The sequence below is a fragment of the Bubalus kerabau genome, chromosome 6 (genome assembly GCF_029407905.1).
Source record: "Bubalus kerabau isolate K-KA32 ecotype Philippines breed swamp buffalo chromosome 6, PCC_UOA_SB_1v2, whole genome shotgun sequence".
NCBI classification, from domain to species: Eukaryota; Metazoa; Chordata; class Mammalia; order Artiodactyla; family Bovidae; genus Bubalus; species Bubalus kerabau.
Window position 1 is genome coordinate 49392656 of NC_073629.1, and position 21725 is coordinate 49414380.

At 43.0% G+C, this 21725-nt stretch overlaps 1 protein-coding gene across 1 annotated transcript in view; it reads left to right on the forward strand.

Moving 5' to 3' along the window:
• The window catches only part of ALG14 (ALG14 UDP-N-acetylglucosaminyltransferase subunit), a 95693-nt gene extending 78132 nt beyond the window's left edge, over positions 1-17561 (forward strand). Inside the window, exon 4 of the mRNA XM_055585035.1 lies at positions 17123-17561. Within this exon, the coding sequence (XP_055441010.1) occupies positions 17123-17353 (231 nt within the window). The 3' untranslated portion in view covers positions 17354-17561. The remainder of the gene's footprint in view (positions 1-17122) is intronic.
• Positions 17562-21725: the final 4164 nt, after the last annotated feature.

Here is a 21725-nt window from a genome sequence, read left to right on the forward strand (position 1 = left end):
TTTGTGGTTTTTTTGCGACCATAGTTTTAAAAGATGCTTGTTCCTTGGAAGAAAAGCTATGACCAACCTTGATAGCATATTAAAAAGCAGAGACATTACTTTGCCAACAAAGGTCTGTCTAGTCAAAACTATGGTTTTTCTAGTAGTCACATATGGATGTGAGAGTTGAATCACAAAGAGAGCTGAGCGCCGAAGAATTGATGCTTCTGAACTGTGGTGTTGGAGAAGACTCTTGAGAGTCCCTTGGACTGCAAGGAGATCAAACCAGTCCATCCTAAAGGAAATCAATCCTGAATATTCATTGGAAGGACTGATGCTAAAACTGAAGCTCCAATACTTTGGCCACCTGATGTGAAGAACTGACTCATTGAAAAAGACCCTAATGCTGGGCAAGATTGAAGGCAGGAGGAGAAGGGGACGATAGAGGATAAGATGGTTGGACGATATCACCGACTTGATGGACATGAGTTTGAGCAGGCTCTGGGAGTTGGTAGTGGACAGGGAAGCCTGGCATGCTGCAGTCCATGGGGTCACAAAGAGTCCGACGTGACTGAACTGAACTGAAGTGACCATGGGTGAGCCATGTGCAAATCCCTGCTGCCAGGCCACAAGAAGAGGGAACCTCTCTTAAAGAGGGGCAGAGGAAGCTGGGAGGGTGATAGTGAACAAAGAGTCTGTTGGAGGAATTGGGAGTTCGAAGAATAGTGGCTTTTCATTGGCTGGTTGTCAGCTCTTGCCAGGCAAGAAGAGGAGTCTGTCTTCTCCCTGTTGGGCTCTGTCTTCATAGGGCGTGAGAACCTTCTGGCCTCCCAACTCAATTTTAACTGAGGTTTCTGTTTATTAACTTTTATACACTTTACATGTGTTAACTCATTCAATCATTACAATAACCGTATCCTATTTTTATCCCCATTGTGCAGATAAGAAAACTGAGGCATAAGGGGGGGGGAATTGATTTGCCCAAAGTATGAGGGACACTAAGTGGCAGAAACAGGATCCAAACCCGGATAGCTTGAGGCTGCAGTATCTATGCTCTAGTCACTGTACTCTGCTACCCTTCTGCTCAGGACAAAACTATTGAATTCATGAGTAAATATCCTAATGGAGTCATACGGATGAGACCATCCATTGTGACGGGCTGGTGATAGTTAATTAGAATTACAGCATGGACTTTAAACATGCTTGATTATAATTAACATCAAATTTGAAGTTAGCGTCTATCACATGTGTGAGTGCCTGACTTCAGTTCCCCTCCAGCATTCTCATTGCCAACATTTCCCGGACCAAAGGGAGCCTGCTTTTGTTTCCACACCCAGCTCTATTTCAAAGACTGAAACCATGGTGGGCCGGGCCGGGGGAGGCTGAATGCGGTTAGACAGCCTGTGGGGGTGGGAGTCTGAGCAACAATGAACCAGCAGCATTAAGAGCTGCATGGCGCGTTCTCTCCCTGGAAACGCTCTGCCACAGTCAGGAAGTATGATTTAATCCTGGTGAAGATAATTCCATTTTATACCCTAGAATAGACTGTCCCTGTAACCGAATTTTATTTGCAGTCTTGCCCTGGGAAACCCTACCAGTAAGTCATCCAGTGTACGTTATTTGTCCTATTAGCTAAACTGAACAAAATAGGGCCCACCACCTTTTCCATTAAAAGGCTCTTAAAAGAGGCTGCAAGAACCTGCTGCCCCAACAGAAGATGCCTGGACCATGGCCCAACGGTGCCCTGGGCAGGGTTTGCAGGAGGGGGAAGACTGCAATTCGGTCAAAAGAGCCACTGTTGATCTTGAAAGAGCATCAGCTACAGATGACACAAGGATTCTGGCCCCACTCCAGCTCTAAGACCCCTCTTTTGGTCACTGTTGTGAAGCAGCCTTAGGCAGAGAGATTAAAAAAATATATAATGGCGGCAAATATACACAAGGAACTTGCTGAGTTCTCAGTGCTTGGCAGACTCTGCCTCACTTAGTCATCGCTGTAACACTATGTGGAAAGCGCGACTTCAGTCCCCATTTTTACAAATGAGGAAACTGAGGTTCAGAGAGCTGAGATAACTAGCCCAGCATCACAAGGTAGAAAGCGGTAGAGCCAGGATTCACTCTCAGGTGGTCTGGCTTCAGGGTCCACGCTCTCATCACTGCCCTTTCCCTGGACTGTCAATGCCTCAGATACCCCATCTTGTTGACCATAAGACAGAAACTTGTTTCAAAAACTGAGGAGAGAGCACATGTGAATGAGAAAACCTGAAGGTTTGGTCTTCTCTCCATAGTAGCTAAGAATTTCTTCTTAACAAAATTTGACTTTTGGTCAGCCAAGATGTTTCAGAGATTAGCTACTGAATCAAAACCTGTTGCCCTGCCCTTAAGATGACTGTGGCAAAGGACCGCCCCCCGCCCCAAGTGCTACTGACAGACTGAGCCCCACCACTGAGGCTCTGCTTGTCCAGCCCACCCCCCACCCCCAAAAGACCGGGCTGTGATGCCAAGAAGCATGAGCAACCTTCCCCACGTCTGCAGAGACGCTGCTTGTTGGGATGGGGCCTCTTGGCAGCAAAGGAGACAGAGTGGCAGAGCTTATGTCACCTTGCCTTCTTCCTCATCAGTGTCCCTTTCCGCCCGCCCTCAGGTACCTTCCTTCTCTTTAGCCTGTCCTTATCCTCACAGTGTTGTCCACTTATCATTTTTAAAGAGTTAGATAATTAAAGAGTTAACTTGTTAACTTCTGGTCTCTAAGATAGGATCCAACCAGGGGTGCTCCCTGTGTAAGGAGCTGATCTCTAAGCCTAGCCAGTGGAGGGAAAGAGGGGCGTCCTGGCAGAGCTCCTCAATTTCTGGCAGTTCTCACTGCTATTAGGAGCCTCGGGCTCACTGAAAACAGCTCTTCCAGATGAGTTCAACTGAGCTGCTTGTCCCCAGAGTGGTTTCTGAGCAGGATGAGAGAGAGAGAGAGCCCTTTGATGGCTCACCAGTCCCGCGTTTCCTCCCCCCGCCACCCCTCCACGCTGTCTTCTCCTTTAGCACACTCAGACCCCTTCGCAGGAAGGCAGATGAGGCAACGCTTATGTAGATTGCCAGCCCCCTTCCTGTAGTGCAGAGCAGAGGTTTCCAAGCACTAATCTGTACCAGAAACACCTGGGAGCATGTTTAAAATGCGTATTCCTGGGCCCCAGACCCAGAGATTCTGATTTGGAAAGAATATGAATTTTTTATTCATTTTAATTCAAATATATCGGGCTTCCCTAGTGGCTCAGTTGGTAAAGAATTTGCCTGCAATGCAAGAGATCCCGATTCAATCCCTGGGTCAGGAAGATTCCCTGGAGAAGGAAATGGCAGCCCACTCCAGTATTTTGCCTGGAGAATCCCATGGACAGAGGAGCCAGGCAGGCTACACTGTCCGTGGGATCCCAGAGTCAGACACAACTGTACAACTAACTTTCACTTTCACTTTAATTGATTATATAGTTGATAATATAGTTGATTTACAGTATTGTGCCTATCTCTGCAGTAGAAAGTGACTCCGTTTTACACACGTATACATTCTTTTTTTAAATAGTCTTCTCCATTATGGTTTATTCCAGGAGATCTGGCTGAGAAGTTCATTTGGGTTTTCTGTAAGATACCAAACCTAAATAAATAGCAAACCTAAATGAACTTTTTGGTCAACCCAATAGTGCCCTGCACCCTACAGTAGGACCTTGTTGTTTATCCATTCTAAATGTAATAGTTTGCATCTACTAACCCCACATTCCCAGTCCATCCCTCTCCCTCCCCTAAGAATCTGCATTTTTGACAAGTACCCCTGGGCGAATGTGATGTGGAGGGCTGTGAAATACTAACATGGAGTCGCTTCTCTCCTTGCTGGTTTAAAGGGTCCCTCTCTGAACAGAACTGGGGCAAACCCAGTGCTTCTCTCAGTTTCTACCAATACTCCTGTCTTCTCAGTCTATGATAAGAGAGAGTTGTTAGTACAGCTGAACATTCCTAAACAAGTTTAGCAAAACTCAGCTAAGCTTGAAGGCAAGAAAAGCCTCCAAAAGATACTGATTTTGATAAGCAGTGTCATTCTGCTCCTGCAAGTTACCAATGGTAGGATCTAGATAGATGCATGGTGGACAAAGAGAAATGCCTTTTGAATCTCTGACTGCACGGAATGAAGCACATATTCTCTGGAGAACTCTGAACCTCTGATTCTAGGTGTGGAATCCAAGCTCAGCTCTAGAATACCATGTTCTTTAAGCTGCACTAAGGTACAGCTTCCTAATGTGTCTCATTTTGTTGAATTCTGTCTTCTCGCCTCTGTTTCATTGTCTTTGAGTATTATGTCTCTCTCTTTTATACACACAACCAGAAACTCGCAAACAAGTGTTTCTATCTATCCTTTCAGCTTGGAATTAAGGAATTAGATAATCCTCTATAAAAAAAAAACTTGTAAACCTTTTTTTATTACTGTACATACAATCTGTACATAAAGGAAATTATCCAAGAAAACTGCTGAGTAGTTTTCAGTTCAGCAAGACAGAAATTTTATACATAGGTTCATGTAAAAGAAATTAGGGAAGGATCATGAATAAAATATCACTTATCTGCCTGAGAGAGGGCCTTGACAGAAGTCAGGAGTTACATAATTGCTTTGAATTCAAGCTAGTCCTTCCTGTTTAAAAAGGATACTCCCTTTTCTTTTGAAAATGTTAACCATTTCCACCACTACCCCCCAATTTTATCTGCTGAAAAGCTTTCGCAATCCATCGTAGCTCAATGGTATGTTATAGTCTGTCACTAATTTCTCAATTAAAGCTATAAAATATGAACATCTATTGGCAGAATTTTGCCTCAATCCAGCTCCCTGTGTTGTTTGTGCCCTGGTGTCTGCCTTGCTTTCAGCCCACTTCCAACTAATGCTGGACCTGATGGGCAGGTGCAGGACCAGGATGAGGGACAAGAGAGTCCCGGGCTTGTCTTCTAAAGCTGGTTTGAGTCTCAGCTGTCTGATCTTTCATAGGTCACTTAATTGCTCTGCATTTCAGCCAGGTTAAAGTGGGATAATTATGCAGAATGCCACACTTAGGCTCTGCACCTGGCAAGTAGTAGCATCCCTGTGAGTATCGAGATCTTTCCCTTCCCTTCTCAAGCTAAAGGGCAAGGACTGAACCTAAGTGACTCCCAAGACTGCACCCAGCACTAGCAATCGGTGCTTCTGAGTATATGGTGTAAGGAAAACAAGAGGAAAAACAAATGGATTACTAGGACTTAAAGGCCTCCATGTAAACATTTCAGAGCGTTGAAAATACAATGAAAACAAAAAAAGACCAAGAAGTCAGGAAATCGTCACCTTGACCATTGGCCCAGAGAACAGGAAAACTAAAAGATTCAGTTTCCTCAACTGAAAGTAGAATCAGCCAGGAAGCTTCGGAAAACAATGTTTGGCTAGCCTGACAGTGATCTTTAACGATGATGCAAAGAAGGCACAGCTTAACCATTCAGATTAAAAAAAAAAAAGGTACTGATTTTATCTATGTATGTATTTATTTAAAAGAATTATTTGTTTTTGTCTGTGCTGGGTCTTTGTTGCAGCATACAGGCTTGCCCTAGTTGCGGCGAGCAGGGACTACTCTCTCGTTGTGGAGCCTGCACTCTTAAGTGCTGGGCTTTAGTCATTGAAGCCGGTGGGCTCAGTAGTTGTGGCTTAGTTGTGACTTAGTTACCACAGGCCACAATGAAGGCATGGGGGACCTTCACAGACCAGGGATTGAACCCGTGTCCCCTGCACTGGCAGACGGATTCTTAACCACTGGACCACCAGGGAAGCCCCTTTGTATTTATTTTTATAAATATATCAGGGCAAGGCAATGAAATGCCTCTCCAGTGTGGGCACTGACAACCTCCGGACTCTTTTTTGGCCATGCTGCACGGCATGTGGGATCTTAGTTCCCCCGATCAGGGATGGAACTTGTGCCCTCTGCAGTGTAAGCTTAGAGTCTTAACCTCTAGACCACCAGGGAAGTCCCCCTTGAGCTCTTTTGCCTACTCTGTACTTACAGTCAGAGGAGCCATAAACATTTATGGAGTGGCCAAATTATGTGGAGCCTTGGGTCAGTAAGGTCTTACCGACATGCATTGAAACTGCTGGTGAACATCCTGGAGTTGTGAGGGGACACTGGTGTCTATTGTCTGTGCATCTCTCACGTGCTTAACTTCCACCTCTGTATCTCAACCCAAACCCAACAAATCAGGATGGTTGCGGAATGTTGGGAAGTCTGGTTTCCCACACAAGGACAAAACAGCTTAACCTGGGGACTTCCCTGGCGGTCCAGTGATTGGGGCAATATGCTGCTAATGCACCCCAACATTCTCTACCGTACCATCTCTAACTCCCAAGAAGGAGAATACATTAGCAAGGACCCTCAGGACAGTCTCATCGTGCCCTGTATATATGTCTCCGTTTACTTTATTCACCACAAGAGGTGGAAGCCCCTGAGAGAGTCACCTGGACCTGTCAGCTCTGTTAAATTATAATCAGTCTCAAGCCCACAACCCTCCCCAACCTCCCAAACTGTTTTTATTGGCTCCAATTTATGGTCCGTCCACGAAGTCTACATCCTCTCTCCTCCATCTTGCTCTAGTTGGTTTACCTAAAATACTGTGCCACTTCATTAGTTACTAGCCCCCAAGTCACCTCCTCCCAGGTCTCCTTTGACCTCCATGTGTCTCTGTCGCCTTCTTCTGCTTTATATTATATAAATGTGTACCTCGTGTTTTCTGTCTTCCCACTGGAATGTAAACTTTATGAGATAAGGGGCTTTTGTTTACTAGTAAACAACAATATCCGTAATACCCAGAACAGTACCTGGCATATTATCCTTACTCAATAACTATTTCATGAACAAATGAATCTGTGAGTGAGGGAACTGAGATATAGAATGAATAAGCAGTCTGTCCCTATTCACATTGCTGCTAAGCAGACAACTCACACCTGTGTGATTGCAAAGCCTTGCATAAGCACCTTGATGCTTCTTGATGGATTGTGTGAATGCAGCATGAGCAAGAGTACTCTGGTTGACTGGGAGTAATCAACATTGGGGTGTCAGTATTAGGAACTTATCAGTTGAGCAAGATACTGCAGGACCAACATTTACATTATATGATTATGTGATTTAAATATATATATGTATTTGGTCATTCAGATCACCAAAATATTTTTGGTATATATTTGGGCTTCGTCCACTGTTCCTGACTCACAGCTCCTAAAACCCTTGGAATTTCCTAAGTGATGAGAGTGATAAAGGTGCCTTGTTAAGTTAATGAGATGACTTTTGGAAAGCACTCAAGAATGGGGGCTGCTTGCCAGTGGAGCCAGCTGTGTGATTAAAGGGTCAGAACTTCAATCCCACTCCCACCCTACCCCCAGCCTCTACCTCTGGCAGGGGAGAGAGGATGGAGGATGGATCAGTCACCAATGGCCAGTAGTTTAATCAATTGTGACTATGTAATGAAGCCAGCATAAAAACTCAAGAGATCAGAGTTGGGAGAGTTTCCAGGTAAGTTAACACGTACAGATTTAGGGAGAATGGCATGGAAATTCCACACCTTTGCCCCATACCTTACCCTGTGTGTCTCTCTTTCTGGCTATTGGTTTGTGACCTTTATTATCCTTCATAATAAATCAATAAACTAGTGAGTAAACTGGTTTTTCTGAGTTCTGTGAGCCATTCTAGCATGTGACTCGACTTCAAGGAGTGGGTCCTGGGAACCTCTGATTTATAGCCAGTTGGTCAGTAATGTGAGTAACAATCTGAGTTTGTGACAGGCATCTGAAGGGGAGGGTGGTCTTGGGGACTGAGCCATTAACCTGTGGAATGTGATTCTATATCAGAGTAGATAGTGTTAGAATTAAGTTAAACAGTAGGACAACCCGTTGGTGTCCGTAGCATTGTTTGTTGTGGGGAAGCCTATACACACACACACACACACATTGGAATTGGGTCCAGGAACCTAATTTACATTGGGAACAGTTTTTTTGAGTTGTTATCAAACAAAATGGAAGTAACTGATATATGAGGAACTAACAAATTCATTGTCTTTATACCATAAGCCTAGATAAAAATGATTTATAACTTAACCTTTTTGGAAATGATTTAAAAGAAGATGAAAGCGATGCCTGGGTAAAGAGGAGTAGGGCAGGGCCTGAGTGGACTGTGACATGTTCAAGCAGGGAAGCAGCTGATGCCCGTGTACAAACATCGAATGGAAGTAGTGATATATTCGGAAAAATAGACCTCAAAATGCCATGTACACAATGATGACAACTCTGAAAATGCTGTGTGTTAGCAATAGAATTGCAAGAGGCCTTGAAGTTCATGAATAGTGATTCTTTTGGATTTTTTCACGTGGCTTTCTTTGGTTATTTCATGTGGGTCTTGATGTTTAGATGTTCCTATTGAACTGTTACTACTCAGATGATTAAATATACATAAAAAAGAAGAAATGCAGTGTACCACAGTGTGAGCCAAGCAGACACGTCATCCCATCTGCTCTGCGTCCAGTTCCTCCCGGCTGTCCACCTCCAGTGAGCACCAACACTCAGCACTGCCTTTGCTCAGGCTGTACTCCCGCCCCCGGCCTTCCGGTCCTCTGACGATATCCTCTGCGTGTTACAGACCACCTGCCCTCTGACTGCATTTTCTCCTTTACCCTCTTGATTACTCTCAGATGCTTCTCTTTCCAGTTTTCTGAGGCTTTTATCCCACTGCTCCTGCCCTCCTCTGCTCCTGAGATGAGGACTTGCGAGTGTCCTTTCCCTATGCCAGAGCACTCACCCTGACCTTTTCCACCTCTGCATCCTCACCCATGTCTCACTCTGCCTCTTCCTGTGCACACGGGCCAGCGCTCGGAGCCCTGCCCGAGGAAATCCTGCGACTGTTCTGACGTGAGCTGTTCCTTCTCTCACTCTGAGTTCGCTGCTCTCAAAGCCTTTGTCTTTTTCCAGACCGATCAGGTTCCTTGTTAACGAACCATAAAATCCTCTGTGGCTGGCTGAAACAGAAAAAGAATTCAGTGAAAGACTGTTGAGAGCGCTGAGAGTTACTGGGAAAGCTAATGAAGGAGGATTAGTAAGCATGGAGGGACAAGCGAGGGAGCCGAGCAGCTAGAACCTCAGGGCTGGTTTGGAGGGGCGGTGCCACCGCCACCGCTGGACAGTGAATGGTGTAGCTGGCCCTCCGGTCCTGGATGCCAGATTCTGCCAGTGGTTCCTCTGCCACCAGAACAGATTCTCCTTGGCCTTGCCTCTCTGCACCACTAGATCCTGGTCGGACCTAGGCAGAAACATCGGGCCAAGTCACAGCCCATCCACTGGCTGCAGAGGGGACGCAGACAGGGCTATCTCACTGGTGCCATGAGAGCTGGGCTCGGCCTGCTGCCCCAACTCTTACAGTGGGAAATCGCTCATTTCCAGACAAGAACAAAAAAGCGAAACAGAAGGCCACATGGCCCATGCCCAATTCAGGACAGTTGTTTTAGTAAACTTTCTACAACTTCCTTATGAAGTCCTTGAAGCTGTTTCTTCTAACCTCTCACTCAGCAAGAACTCTGGAACATAGTTTAATGCAAAATGAAAGCCTTAGGGGTCACAGATTTATATATGAAATGTTCATAAAAGCATGATTTAGAATAGCAAAAAGAAAAAGAAGGAGTCAGCCTGAATTTTCAACAATAAAGGAATAGTTGGATGAATTATGATATATCCATAGGATTAAATATATGCAGTAATTAAAAATCATGAATTTTAAAAACTTTTTACAACACACAAAAATATAACTGAAAAGAACTTTATAATATGTATATGTAACCTCTCAGAATTATATATGTGCATACATGAACATATTTTATAGTGAAATATAAATGTATATATAATACACCAAAATGTTGACAGATTGATGAGATTAGAAGGATTATTTTTTTCTTTATGCTTTTCTGCACTTTTCACATTGAGCTGGGAAGTTATAAATATTGAAAAGAAAATCTGGTGATGGTAGACTTCCTGCGCCACCATTTTTAACCTTTGCCATGTTCTCAGTACAATTTTTCCCAAACCAATCTTAAACTAAATAGTCTGAATTCTTACTCTTTTCTCCCCATCTTCATGTTCATGTACAGCTCCTTCATTCCATTCTATAAGCCATTTCCCAGCCCCACTTCACATGTGAGCCCCTCTCTCCTGCTCACTTTCCCCTCCCTGCATTTTAGCTCAGTGATTCACTGACATAACCATCTCTAGGGTTTCCATTACTCTTCTTTTAGCCAAATCTGAAGACCTTGTCTCTGTCGGTTTAGCCAGGTCGCCTTGTGGTTTTCTTATTGGGATTCATTCTTAAGCACCCTACCTATAAGGCTTCATAGGAAGCCTCACGTCTGAGCTCTTCCTGTGTCTCCTGACTCGCCCCAGGCCTCAGTGTTTACTCCCTCCCTCATCTGCTCATTTATCTCCTTTACCACTGTATTGGTTCCAGCACAGTGGAACCAATATCCTATATTGGTTTTTTCCAATATCCTATATTGGAAGTGTTGGTTTTGACAGGACCTGTGACCTCCAAAGACTACCTGCTGAGCCAGCTCAGCTTTGACAATAGGTTTGAATTCCCCCCAGCTTTATCCGTGGCCTTGGAAGCTCAGTAAAACCTTGCCTGCAGCTGTGTTCCTGCAGTTCATTAGCTCTCTCCAGCTTCCACCTCCACCAGCAAGACGTTGTGCAAGAGGGTAGTTTTCAGGCCATGGCCTCAGAGTTGGAATCTGCTTTTCTGTCCAGTCTTTTCAGATTACAGCCATAATTGGGCTCTCTGTGGGGCATCTCCAATGGCTCAGATGGTAAAGAGTCTGCTTGCAATGTGAGAGACCCAGATTTGATCCCTTGGTCAGGAAGATCCTCTGGAGAAGGATATGGCAACCCAATCCAGTGTTCTTGCCTGGAAAATCCTATGGACAGAGAAGCCTAACCAGCTACAGTCCACTGGGTCACAAAGAGTCAGACACGACTGAGTAACTTTTACACATATCTAGCTTTCAGGTGACTCAGATGATAAAGAATCCACCTGCCAATGAAGGAGACCCGGGTTCCATCCCTGGATCGATAAGATCCCCTGGAGAAGGGAATGGCTGCCCACTCCAGTATTCTTGCCTGGAAAACCCCATGGGCAGAGGAGCCTGGTGGGCTACAGTCCATGGGGTCACAAAGAATCGGACGTGACTGAGTGATTAACACTTTAACTTTCAATTCATCTGGCTTTCAAGCTCACCTTCATATCCTTGGATCACCCTCATTGACCTTCAAACCAACCTAGGACCCCAAAGGTCTTGGCCCATATTCTGTGCATGGGGTTCATACTAGGCTAGGAGTAAAGTTCAGACTACCCTAGTTAAATATATGTTGTCATGCCTGTGCTGGTGTCATATCTCAACCAACAGGCCCTGACCTGTGGTGACCCAAATCTATGGAACAACAGTCCTTTTGTAACTGCTCTTAATCCTTGATCTGGCTCATCTACCCTCACGACTTCATGTTTATATTAGCCCTCACCTCTTTCTGTTTTCTGGACCCATAACTTACATTATCCTTAGTATATCTATGTCTTGGGTTTCCTGCTTTCAGAGACATTTATTTATTGATTTGTTAATTCATCCAGCAGGCCCATATGAGCGCCTACCGGTTGGCGCTGTAAGCAATCGAGTCTAGGCAATAAGTTAGACAAAATAAAGGACTGTGTCAGTTGGGATGCTTTTTATTGCTAGTGACAGACGTCCTGATCCAAACTGGCTTAAGCAAAAATGGAATGTATTCCTTCACATGCCTGACAAACCTAGGACTAGATATGATTTCCTTCAGGCACAGCTGGCTTCATGGATCTTAAATGCTGCCTTTGGGACCTGGCCTGTCTTCATCCCTCAGCTCTGCTCCATTGTGCTGTGTGATGGCTTCATTCTCAGCTCTCCAGGTGGTGGCAAGAGTGATGTTAACAGTGCCAGGCCCACATTCTCCTAGGCGCCAGTACAGCAGAGAAGGTACTGCTCTCTTAGTGGCCCCAACACATGTCCTGCTATGTCTTGTGGTTCTCACTGGATTGGATGCTCTTCCCTGAACAAATGATTTTTGCCAGGGAAATTTAGGGCTCTCACTGGTCAGACTAAAGTCATATGGCCTCTCCTTGTAGTTGAGTGTGAATTCAATTCTGTTCAAGCACTTAAGTTGAGAGCAAGGGGTACAGTGGTTCCCCTGAGGAAAGGCAATGGATGTGAGATGGTAAAAAAAAAAAAAGAATTTTTAAGCTGTCAGTCACAGCCTTTACGCTCATGATGAATGTGTGTGATAGAGCTACAAACAAGGTCGAGTCTGGCAACAGGAGCCTTTGACTTCATATATGACAGGCAAATGATTCACAGCTTCCTTGTCCCTCAATACGTCTTTTTCTTCCTTCCTTCAGCAGAATTTAATGAGTGCCTGTTTTGTCACATGTGAAAAACATAGATTATACTAGAGGTTGACCCTGCTCATAAGCAGTGTACAAGATAGTGAGGTAGAAAGATAGCAATGACCCTGCACCCATGTTACTGAGAATTTGTATTTTAGGAAAGAGAAAAATAAGAAAGAGTATTTCTGTGTTTTTTTTTAATTAAAAAGACAACTTCAACCATTATATTGTTTAAAATCTTCTTTCCCCCGGCTATCTCAGTAAATTCTGTTTTGTTTAGTGCTTAAAATAAGTCTTTCTGATATGCTTTGTTGAATAACAGAAACTCCATAATCCACAATTTTTCAATATTTACCTAGGCTTCTGTAAGGGCTTCCCTGGTAGCTCAGTAGTGAAGAATCCACCTGCAATGCAGGAGACACAGGTTCGATCCCTGGGTCCAGAAGATCCCCTAGAGAAGAAAATGGCAACCCACTCCCGTATTCTTGCCTAGAAAATCCCATGAACTCCCAGAGGAGCCTGGAAGGCTACAGTCCATGGGGTCCCAAAAGAGTCAGACACGACTTCGCAACTAAACAACAACAGTAATAAGGCTTCTGTAAAACTCAGACTTAAAACCTGTATGTAATTAAAAGCTTTCCTTCACTGAAGTTTTAAGGGTTTTGTTTTTTTTTTTTAGTATTTGGTTTAGGGTTTTGTGATTTTATTGTTCCTAGGATTTTTGCAGTAAGGTACCTCAAAATCAAGATACAACAGAGGCAAACAAACAAAATACCTTTAATTTCCACTTTTACCTTAACAGTCTCTGCTTCTGGTCTATGGCAGGTTATTAAAGCATCTCCCACCAATGCCCCTATCTCCAGACATTTCTATCAATATATTCACAGCTTGTATATATATATAATATATATATACATATGTATGTGTGTGTGTGTATATATATATATTCGCAGCCAACCAGATACTGAATGGAACACGTGTGGATATGTACCTTTTACAAATCTGTTCATTTTTGGCTGTGCTGGGTCTGCTTTGCTTGCAGGCTTGTCTCCAGTCGCAGTGAGTGGGGCTGCTCTCCGGTTGTGCCCAGGCCTCGCACTGCGGTGGCTTCTCTTGTCGGGGAGCCTGGGCTCCAGGACGCAGGCTTCAGTAGTTGCAGCAGGTGGGCTCGATAGTTGCGGCTCTCAGGCTCCAGAGCACAGACTCAGTAATTGTGGCTCACAGGCTTAGTTGCTCTGTGGCATGTGGAATCTTCTCAGATCAGGGATCAATTCCATGTCTCCTGCATTGGCAGGCGAATTCTTCACCACTGAGTCACAAGGGAAGCCCTGTACTCTTTTTTTTTTTTTTTTTTTTTTAAGGCAACAAACATGAAAATACTTTTGTGACGTTCAAGATCCAACATGCAACCCTTTTTATTATTTTTTTAGCTGCACGTTTTACTTTGTTCTGTGCTGTGGGAGAAAAAAATGAGAAAAAGCAACACAAATAATCCAAGGATTAGGGAATACATTAACAGCGGTTCTCAACTGGAGAGTTGGCAATGCCCAGAGACATTCTTGACCGTCTTGGCTACTGGAATCTTGTGGGTAGAGGCCAGGGATGCTGCTCCACATCCTACAATGCACAGGACTGGCCCCCGCAAGCAAAAATAATCCAGTCCAAAATGTCAATAGTGCCACTATTGAGAAACCTTGCATTAATAGGATTTTTAGAATTCTAAACCCTGAAAGGATTCAGAACAGTCTTGTAACTTAGGCTTCAGACAAAACCAGAAACAAATGAGACTCAGAGAATTCTAGAATCCTGGAACTAATGGGAAAGGTCATCTAGTCCAGTCTTTCTACTTCCCACATACAGTCAGGAGCCACACAGAGGAAAGGAGACTGGAAACAAAGGTGGAAACTCCACCTTTGCAATGCATGGTCTGGCAACTGGTCCATCTCAGTTTTCATATTCTGTGAAAAGGGAACGAAAAACTCAAATGATTGCTGTGAGGATTAACTTAACACAGGAGGGAGGGGACATATGCACACTTAAGGCTACTTCACGTTGTTGTATGGCAAAGACCAACACAATATTGTCCTCCAGTTAAAAATTTTAAAAAATACATCTGAGATATAAAGAAAAGAATACATGTGAGATGTTTAGCACAGTACCTGACCACAGTGGGTTGGTAATAAATAGTGGTAGTGAGAGCCGAGGTGGTAATTAAGATTACTGTTGTTACCAGAAAAACAAACAACACAATCAAAAAGTGGGCAGAAGACCTAAACAGACATTTCTCCAAAGAAGACATACAGATGGCTAACAAACACATGAAAAAATGTTCAACATTGCTCATTATTAGAGAAATGCACATCAAAACTATAATGAGGTATGACCTCACACTGGTCAGAATGGCTATCATCAAAAAATCTATGAACAATAAATGGTGGAGAGGTTGTGGGGAAAAGGGAACCCTCTTGCCCTGTTGGTAGGAATGTAAATTGATGCAACCACTATGATGAACAGTCTGGAGATTCCTTAAAAAACTAGGCATAAAAATATTGTATGACCCAACAATCCCACTATTGGGCATATTCCCTGAGAAAACCATAACTGAAAAAGACACATGTACCCCAGTGTTTATTGCAGCACTATTTACAATAGCTCGGACATGGAAGCAACCTAGATGTCCATTGACAGATGAATGGATAAAGCAGTTGTGGGATGTATATACAATGAAATATCACTCCGTCATGAAAAGGAATGAATGTGAGTGAGTTCTAATGATGTGAATGAACCTAGAGCCTATTATACAGTGAAGTATGTTAGAGAATAACAAATATCATATATTAATGCATATGTATGGAACTCCCTGTCCCATTTTCTTTTGTTCATGCTCCCTTGAGGGTCCATGAAGAAAGGTTATAGGGACAACTCATTGAGGATTAAAGAGCACTAGCCTGGAGGGCAGCTTAGTAGCTGGGACTTCAGGAGAAAGTCTGAACAAAAATTCTTCATAGGAGACAGGCAGGGGGTTTAACTTGTAGGTAAGAGCTAAGGAAGACTAAAAAGGATTGGTTCCCACCTGAAAACAGGTTACTCTGTCTGACCCCAGAGCTCTGTGAATGGTGTTCTAGGTGGTCCTACCTCGGGGAAAGGTGGGACTTAGGTCACATGCCCTTTACCAAACCCTTACATTCTTCCGTGTGTCTCACAGCTGTGACACATGTCTGTCAGAGAGGGTCCCCGCAATGCTCAGATGGTTATTTCAGCTCTAAAATTCTCTGAGGCTTCCCAGGTGGCTCAGTGGTAAAGAATCCACCTGCCAATCCCTGGCTCAGGAAGATCCCCTGAAGGAAGAAATGGCAACCCACTCCAGTATTCTTGCCTGAAAAATCCCAAGAACAGAGGAGTCTAGCAGGCTCCAGTCCATGGGGTCGCAAATGTCTAATAATAAGTTTTGCGGACCTTGTGCTGAAGTGCTCGTGTGACATTGTAGGCTATGCGTAGTGTGTGTCGACACACAGATCTTCTGTTTTATGATTTTTGGAGTAAAAAATGTTTAATTAGGTTTTACTAATTCAGTCAACATGAACATATGATTAAGATGTGCAAAATGTTTTAAAAATAATAATAAATGATCTTGGTGGCTCAGTGGTAAAGAATCTGCCTGCTGATGCAGGAAACACAGGAGGTTTGATTCCCCGGGTTGGGAAGATCACCTGGCGAAGGAAATGGCAGACCACTGCAGTATTCTTGCCTGGAAAATCCTATGAATAGAGGAGCCTGGTGGGCTACAGTCCATGGGGTCACAAAGAGTCAAACACAACTTAGCATCTAAGCAACAAACAATGATCTTACCAACAGTTCTGTGTAATAGGTTTCCTCTCATTTTCTTAAAAAACTTATAAAAATTCTTTGCAGTTACTCTATGAGTTAAATTCAGCAACTAAATTGTTTTTAACCAGTGGCTTTCTATTAAAAAGAAAAAAAAAAAAGATTAGCAGAATTCAAAGCATTAAAAGGCTCTGGATTACAAGTGTGGATTGAATTCTCTTGAGGGAAAACCTCATTCATTTGGTAGCCTTCTCTCAAATATCCCTCTTTTTGGGGTTTGTTTGTTTGTTTGTTTGTTTTTTGGATTGAACTACAGTGATTCCACCTCCAACAAAAATGTTCTACATAATTTGGTCATTTAAAGATGTTTTCTCCTATATCTTTCATGTCAGTCCTCCAACTATCATAAAGATTGCTTTAAAAAAAATCAACACAAATAAGTCAGCACATTAGAAAACAGTGAATCACAGCTGGTTTCCATATATTTAACGTTCAAGATCCACAAAGCAGTCAGAAGAGCAACACACACCCATCCCGTGGGTGCTGGCCGAACACCGGGCACTGTGTACATGTGTCCCTTAGCACAAAGCAGGCCACCCAGGTGCAGAGAAGTACAGTCATTTTCCCCAGGGCACGCAGTTGATAAGCAGGGGAGCCAACAGCACCGCCCCACTTGGCTCCCAAGCACATGAGTTTGCTGCAGACTGGATCTTAACAGGGAATCACTCAAGACTTCGAATTAAAAAAAAAAATCTCTAAGATTAGAATGTTTTTATTTTAAATGCCTCACTTAGAGTAATATCCTGTGTTTTTATTTGACCTTCAACTTTTTTTTTTTCCAAGGTGTTGTGTAACGGACCAGGAACATGTGTTCCTATCTGTATATCTGCCCTTCTCCTTGGAATACTGGGAATAAAGAAAGTGATCATTGTCTACGTTGAGAGCATCTGCCGAGTGGAACATTTATCCCTGTCCGGAAAGATTCTGTTTCACCTCTCCGATTACTTCATTGTTCAGTGGCCAACTCTTAAGGAGAAGTATCCCAAATCTGTGTACCTCGGGCGAATTGTTTGACCAACGACAACTTACTTCTTTAGCATTTTGCTAGCCACAGTGTTTACTGTAAATGGGGAACAAAAAAAACTACATGTTTTTTATAAAAAAGCTTTTGAAAATCCTGAGAATTATTGGTGGTCAAGAGTAAAGAAATGTGTCAGTAACCCAGTGAGGAAACTGAGGTTCCTCTTATAAAACAAACATTAATAAAACTATTAAGTATGTATGTCTCTGTGCTCCAAATTTCCTTTCTATGTAAAAGTATTTATCGCTGCCTGCAAATTATCTCCTGACTTGTTTTACTTAATATTTTTTCTAGGGCTAAATATAGAATTTGTATGATCAGCCACATTTCCTGTTCTATAGGTTTTTTTTTTTTTTTACAGTATTCTGCATTATAGAAAGAAAAATATTTCTTAGTTTTTGTTCAGACACAACAGGCTTTATTTCCTGTATGGAAACAGAAAGGTCCCTGGTGAATCCTTTCAGCATAAAGGAAGCAGTTATATTAAATTGGCTTCATGACAATTTGCACTCCACAGGCTTCCAGAACTGAGCACATAAACTAGTATCTTTTTTTATTCTTCAGTTTTGCTTTGTGAGTAGTTGGCCTCAATCCAGAATATCTTTTAAAAATCTTTTGTTTGTTAAAATAAATGGGAAAGTGACTATTGTCATAGGAGTAAGAACATGTTTCTGTTTATCATGGCCGAACTCTCAAAACACTTTTTTTTAGCATTTTAGTAAATTCAGCATTTCATGGCTATAGTTGTCTCTGACATTTTAAGATGTGTAGGCTTAGTAAAGTGTGTATTTACTTAACATTTAGGTGAGTGCTTGTTGAATGCCAGGTATTCTTCTAAGCACTTTTCAAATAGTAACTGATTTAACTCTAATAACAACTCAATGAGGTAGGGCCTGTTTTTATCCCCATTTTACAGATGACTTTCCAGAATCACATGACTGGTAAGTGCCAATGTAGGAATTCAAGCTCAAGCTTAATAACAGAGCCAGTTTAGGGCCCCATAGTTAGGAGGGCCCCTCACTTGGTTTAATACTCTGCTGTCTTCCTCTTGAATTCTTCACATATTATGAACAAGAGGCTCTAATTGTATTTTGCATTGGACCTCGCAGATTGTTTAGCTGGCCCAGCTTGAGAATCTCGTCTCCTAAACAGCCATGTCAACTTTAACAGAAGTACAACACCCAGTGCAGGGCCTGGCCTGGCGGGTCTGCAATAAACAGGGATTCCATTCCCCTCCTTGCTATTTTAACAATGCAACAGACAATGAGAAGACCTTTCGTGATGTTTGTTAGTTTTTTTTTCCTCTTAAATCTTTTTTATAAGTATGATATAAAGCTAATAAAAAATATATAAATTAAAAAAGAAATTGAGTTTTGGAGAAAAGAGTGATCGTCCAAGATGACCTACAGTTAAAACACTGAGGCTACTCTAGCCTTTCTTGTACTTTTAGAAAATCTCCTTCTCTGAAGTCCAGTAGGCTCATCTGTCACCAGTACCTTTTCCTGGGTTTTGGGCTGGAGAAGCACATGGCAGAAGACACTCAGAACAGAAAAAGTACCTTGCTGTCTGGATTTGGTGGCCATGGGATAGCCAAGCGCTAGTTCATTGCGCTTTGACTTTAATTCTCAAACCTCAGGCACTGGTTCCGTGTCACCTGACATAAAGGTCTGAAATACCAGACAATGTATTTGTGTGGTTCAGCCAGGAGTGGAAATGAAGTAAGCCTCTACTTTTCTAGGGAGAAAGTGATTTTTTTAGGGACAGTAGCACATACATTTTATGTGTCTTTGAGTTTGTTCGTAAGTGCCACTGGGTGAATAGTTGCTCAGTGAAATTGGACTGTGTTCAGTGCGTTTAATGCCTGTCTGTGCTCCAGAGCAACTGCCCCGGGGGACCCACAGCTAAGCTTGCTGACTTGGCTCCTGCACGGGCTTAGGCCATGGAGAATTGTAGTAAAGAGACCATGATTTTTTCCAGAAACATATGTCCCAGATGTTTTGCAGAGCCTTAACTTAGACAGTGGTTAGTCTGGAATGTCAGAGAAAGAATCTTATGTATATCACTAAAAGTTTAGAAATATTTGCAGGGCCTGGGGCTGCTGTGCACACATTCAGACCCTGGCTGAGCCACAGAGGATCACGCCTTCCTGCTCAGTTCCAGATTATTTGGTAAACAAATTCATGTTCCCCTGTGCCTTATTGTTATGACTAATTCAAATCCTCAAGATCACACTTGAGCAAAAGAGGCTGATTTGAGGTTGCAGTAGAGGCCGTTCTGCTGTGCATTTCTGTGGTGTAAAGAAAGCTAGTGCTCTACTCTCGATTCAAACTGAAGAAATCAGTAGCTAGCTTGTCTTTTCCAATTTCTCTTGAAACACTTGGGAATGCAGCTCTTACTGGTAGAGACTGCTCATGAGAAATTAGTTGTATCAGTCTTTAAATGAGGCAGGCAAACCACACATCCTGCCCACACCTACTTCCCTGGAAGATTTTATCTACAGTTCAGCTGTCCTGAAGGGTCTCAGCAGCTTGCCAGGTCAAAACCAAACTGTTTCAGAGAGGGCTCCCAAGAGTCATCACAGGAAGCTTGTGCTGGAACGAAGAGTGCTATGATACCATGTCAACAAGAGGAATGTTGTACAGTTTTAAACTGAAAAGCAAGAGTTCCTTGCTAGAAGGGAGCTGGCCTAAGCTTCCCCTTACAAAAGCAACTTCAAACATACTCTGATTGCCTTTACCAGAAGAGATTAACATTGGAAAATGTACCACCCTGTACTGTGCACCTCCCTGCCTGGAATCATGCTTCATATCTTCTAAAAATCCCCAGCTCACCGAAAAGAGTTTGGTAGCAAACTCTTTTACATGAAGCGTCTTTTATCCACTTTAATGTCATTTGCGCATGTGTGCTAAGTTGATTTAGTCATGTCCGACTCTTTTCGACCCTATGGACTGTAGCTCGCCAGGCTCCTCTGTCCAAGAGATTTTCCAGGCAAGAATACTGGAGTGGGTTGTGATGAGCCTGCTTCTGTAAGTCTCAACAGCCCAGCACTCTAAAAGCAAGTTGTGTTCTTGTTGCCACTCACTTTAAACACAGATTTGACATTTCTCCTTTTCCCTCCAGAGTGATCACCAATGCCAGGCTCTGCTATCTCACTCAAACAGCAAACTTTGAAGTAATTTTTGTTTTGTTATTCTTTAAGCCACATATAATAGATTGCCTTAAAAAAAAAAAAATAGCCTCAGAATTTTCTCTTGTCTTTTCATTCTCTTCTGTCCTTGTCGTCTGATTTTACGCATCAATTCTGCCTTTGAACTAGTTCGTATCTAGCTTTCCTTTTTAGTCCCATGGTCACAACTCAGCTAACTCTGTAACATAAATTTCTTGTTATGCTAGCACATTTGTTGAGGAACTGAGGCATAAAGAGATTAAGTAACTTATCTAAGATTGTGTAACTAGAAAGTAGCAGAGCTGGCGTTTGAACCAGGATACACTAGCTCCAGCCAGACTTACTTGAACAGCTGTGTTAGGTTTGAAATATGAAAAGTGCTAAAAAGTAGACCAACAGGATGCTGTGATGGGAATACAGTGCTGGGTGCTGTAAAGAGGAATATCAGGAAAGGATTCTCTAAGGGTCACTTTAGATGAGATTTGAGGCCGAGTGCCTGATACATTTGTCCTCTTCCCACTTCCCGTAATATTTCCCCTGTTACCCATAGCCTGGTTTCAGCAACTTCTCTACACACTTCTTTTTTATATATGCACACAATTTTATGTATTTATTGACTGCACTGGGTCTTTGTTGCTGCTCAGGCTTTACTCTAGTTGAGATACACAGGCTTCTCATTGCAGTGGCTTCTCATTTCGAAACATGGGTTCTAGGCTTGCGGGCTTCAGTAGTTGAGGCTCCCGGGCTCTAGAGCACAAGCTCGGTAATTGTGGCCCATGCGCTTAGTTGCTCCACGGCATGTGTGATCTTGCCGCATCAGGGATAGAACTCATGTCCCCTGGATTGGCAGGCAGATTCTTAACCACTGAGCCACCAGGGAAGCCCCTCTGCACACTCTGTGTCCTAGCCGCACACACAAAGTTAAAGTGATTACACACCACCAGGTTGCAATACCTTGTGCTTGTAAACACGTGTGAAGGGAAGACACCAGTGCTTTTGCTAATTATTTCTTTATGTTTGTCTTACTTGAGGGACTATACCTCATACTACTGTGTCCTTGCTTCATTCTTGGTCATACCTACCACAGCTCAGGACAGAATGTAGCCATGAGGTAAGTATATAAGTTTTAGACTTTGTCTAGACCTACTAGTTCCATTTCATCTGGATCAGTACTTCTCAAGCTTTTTGGTCTCAAGACC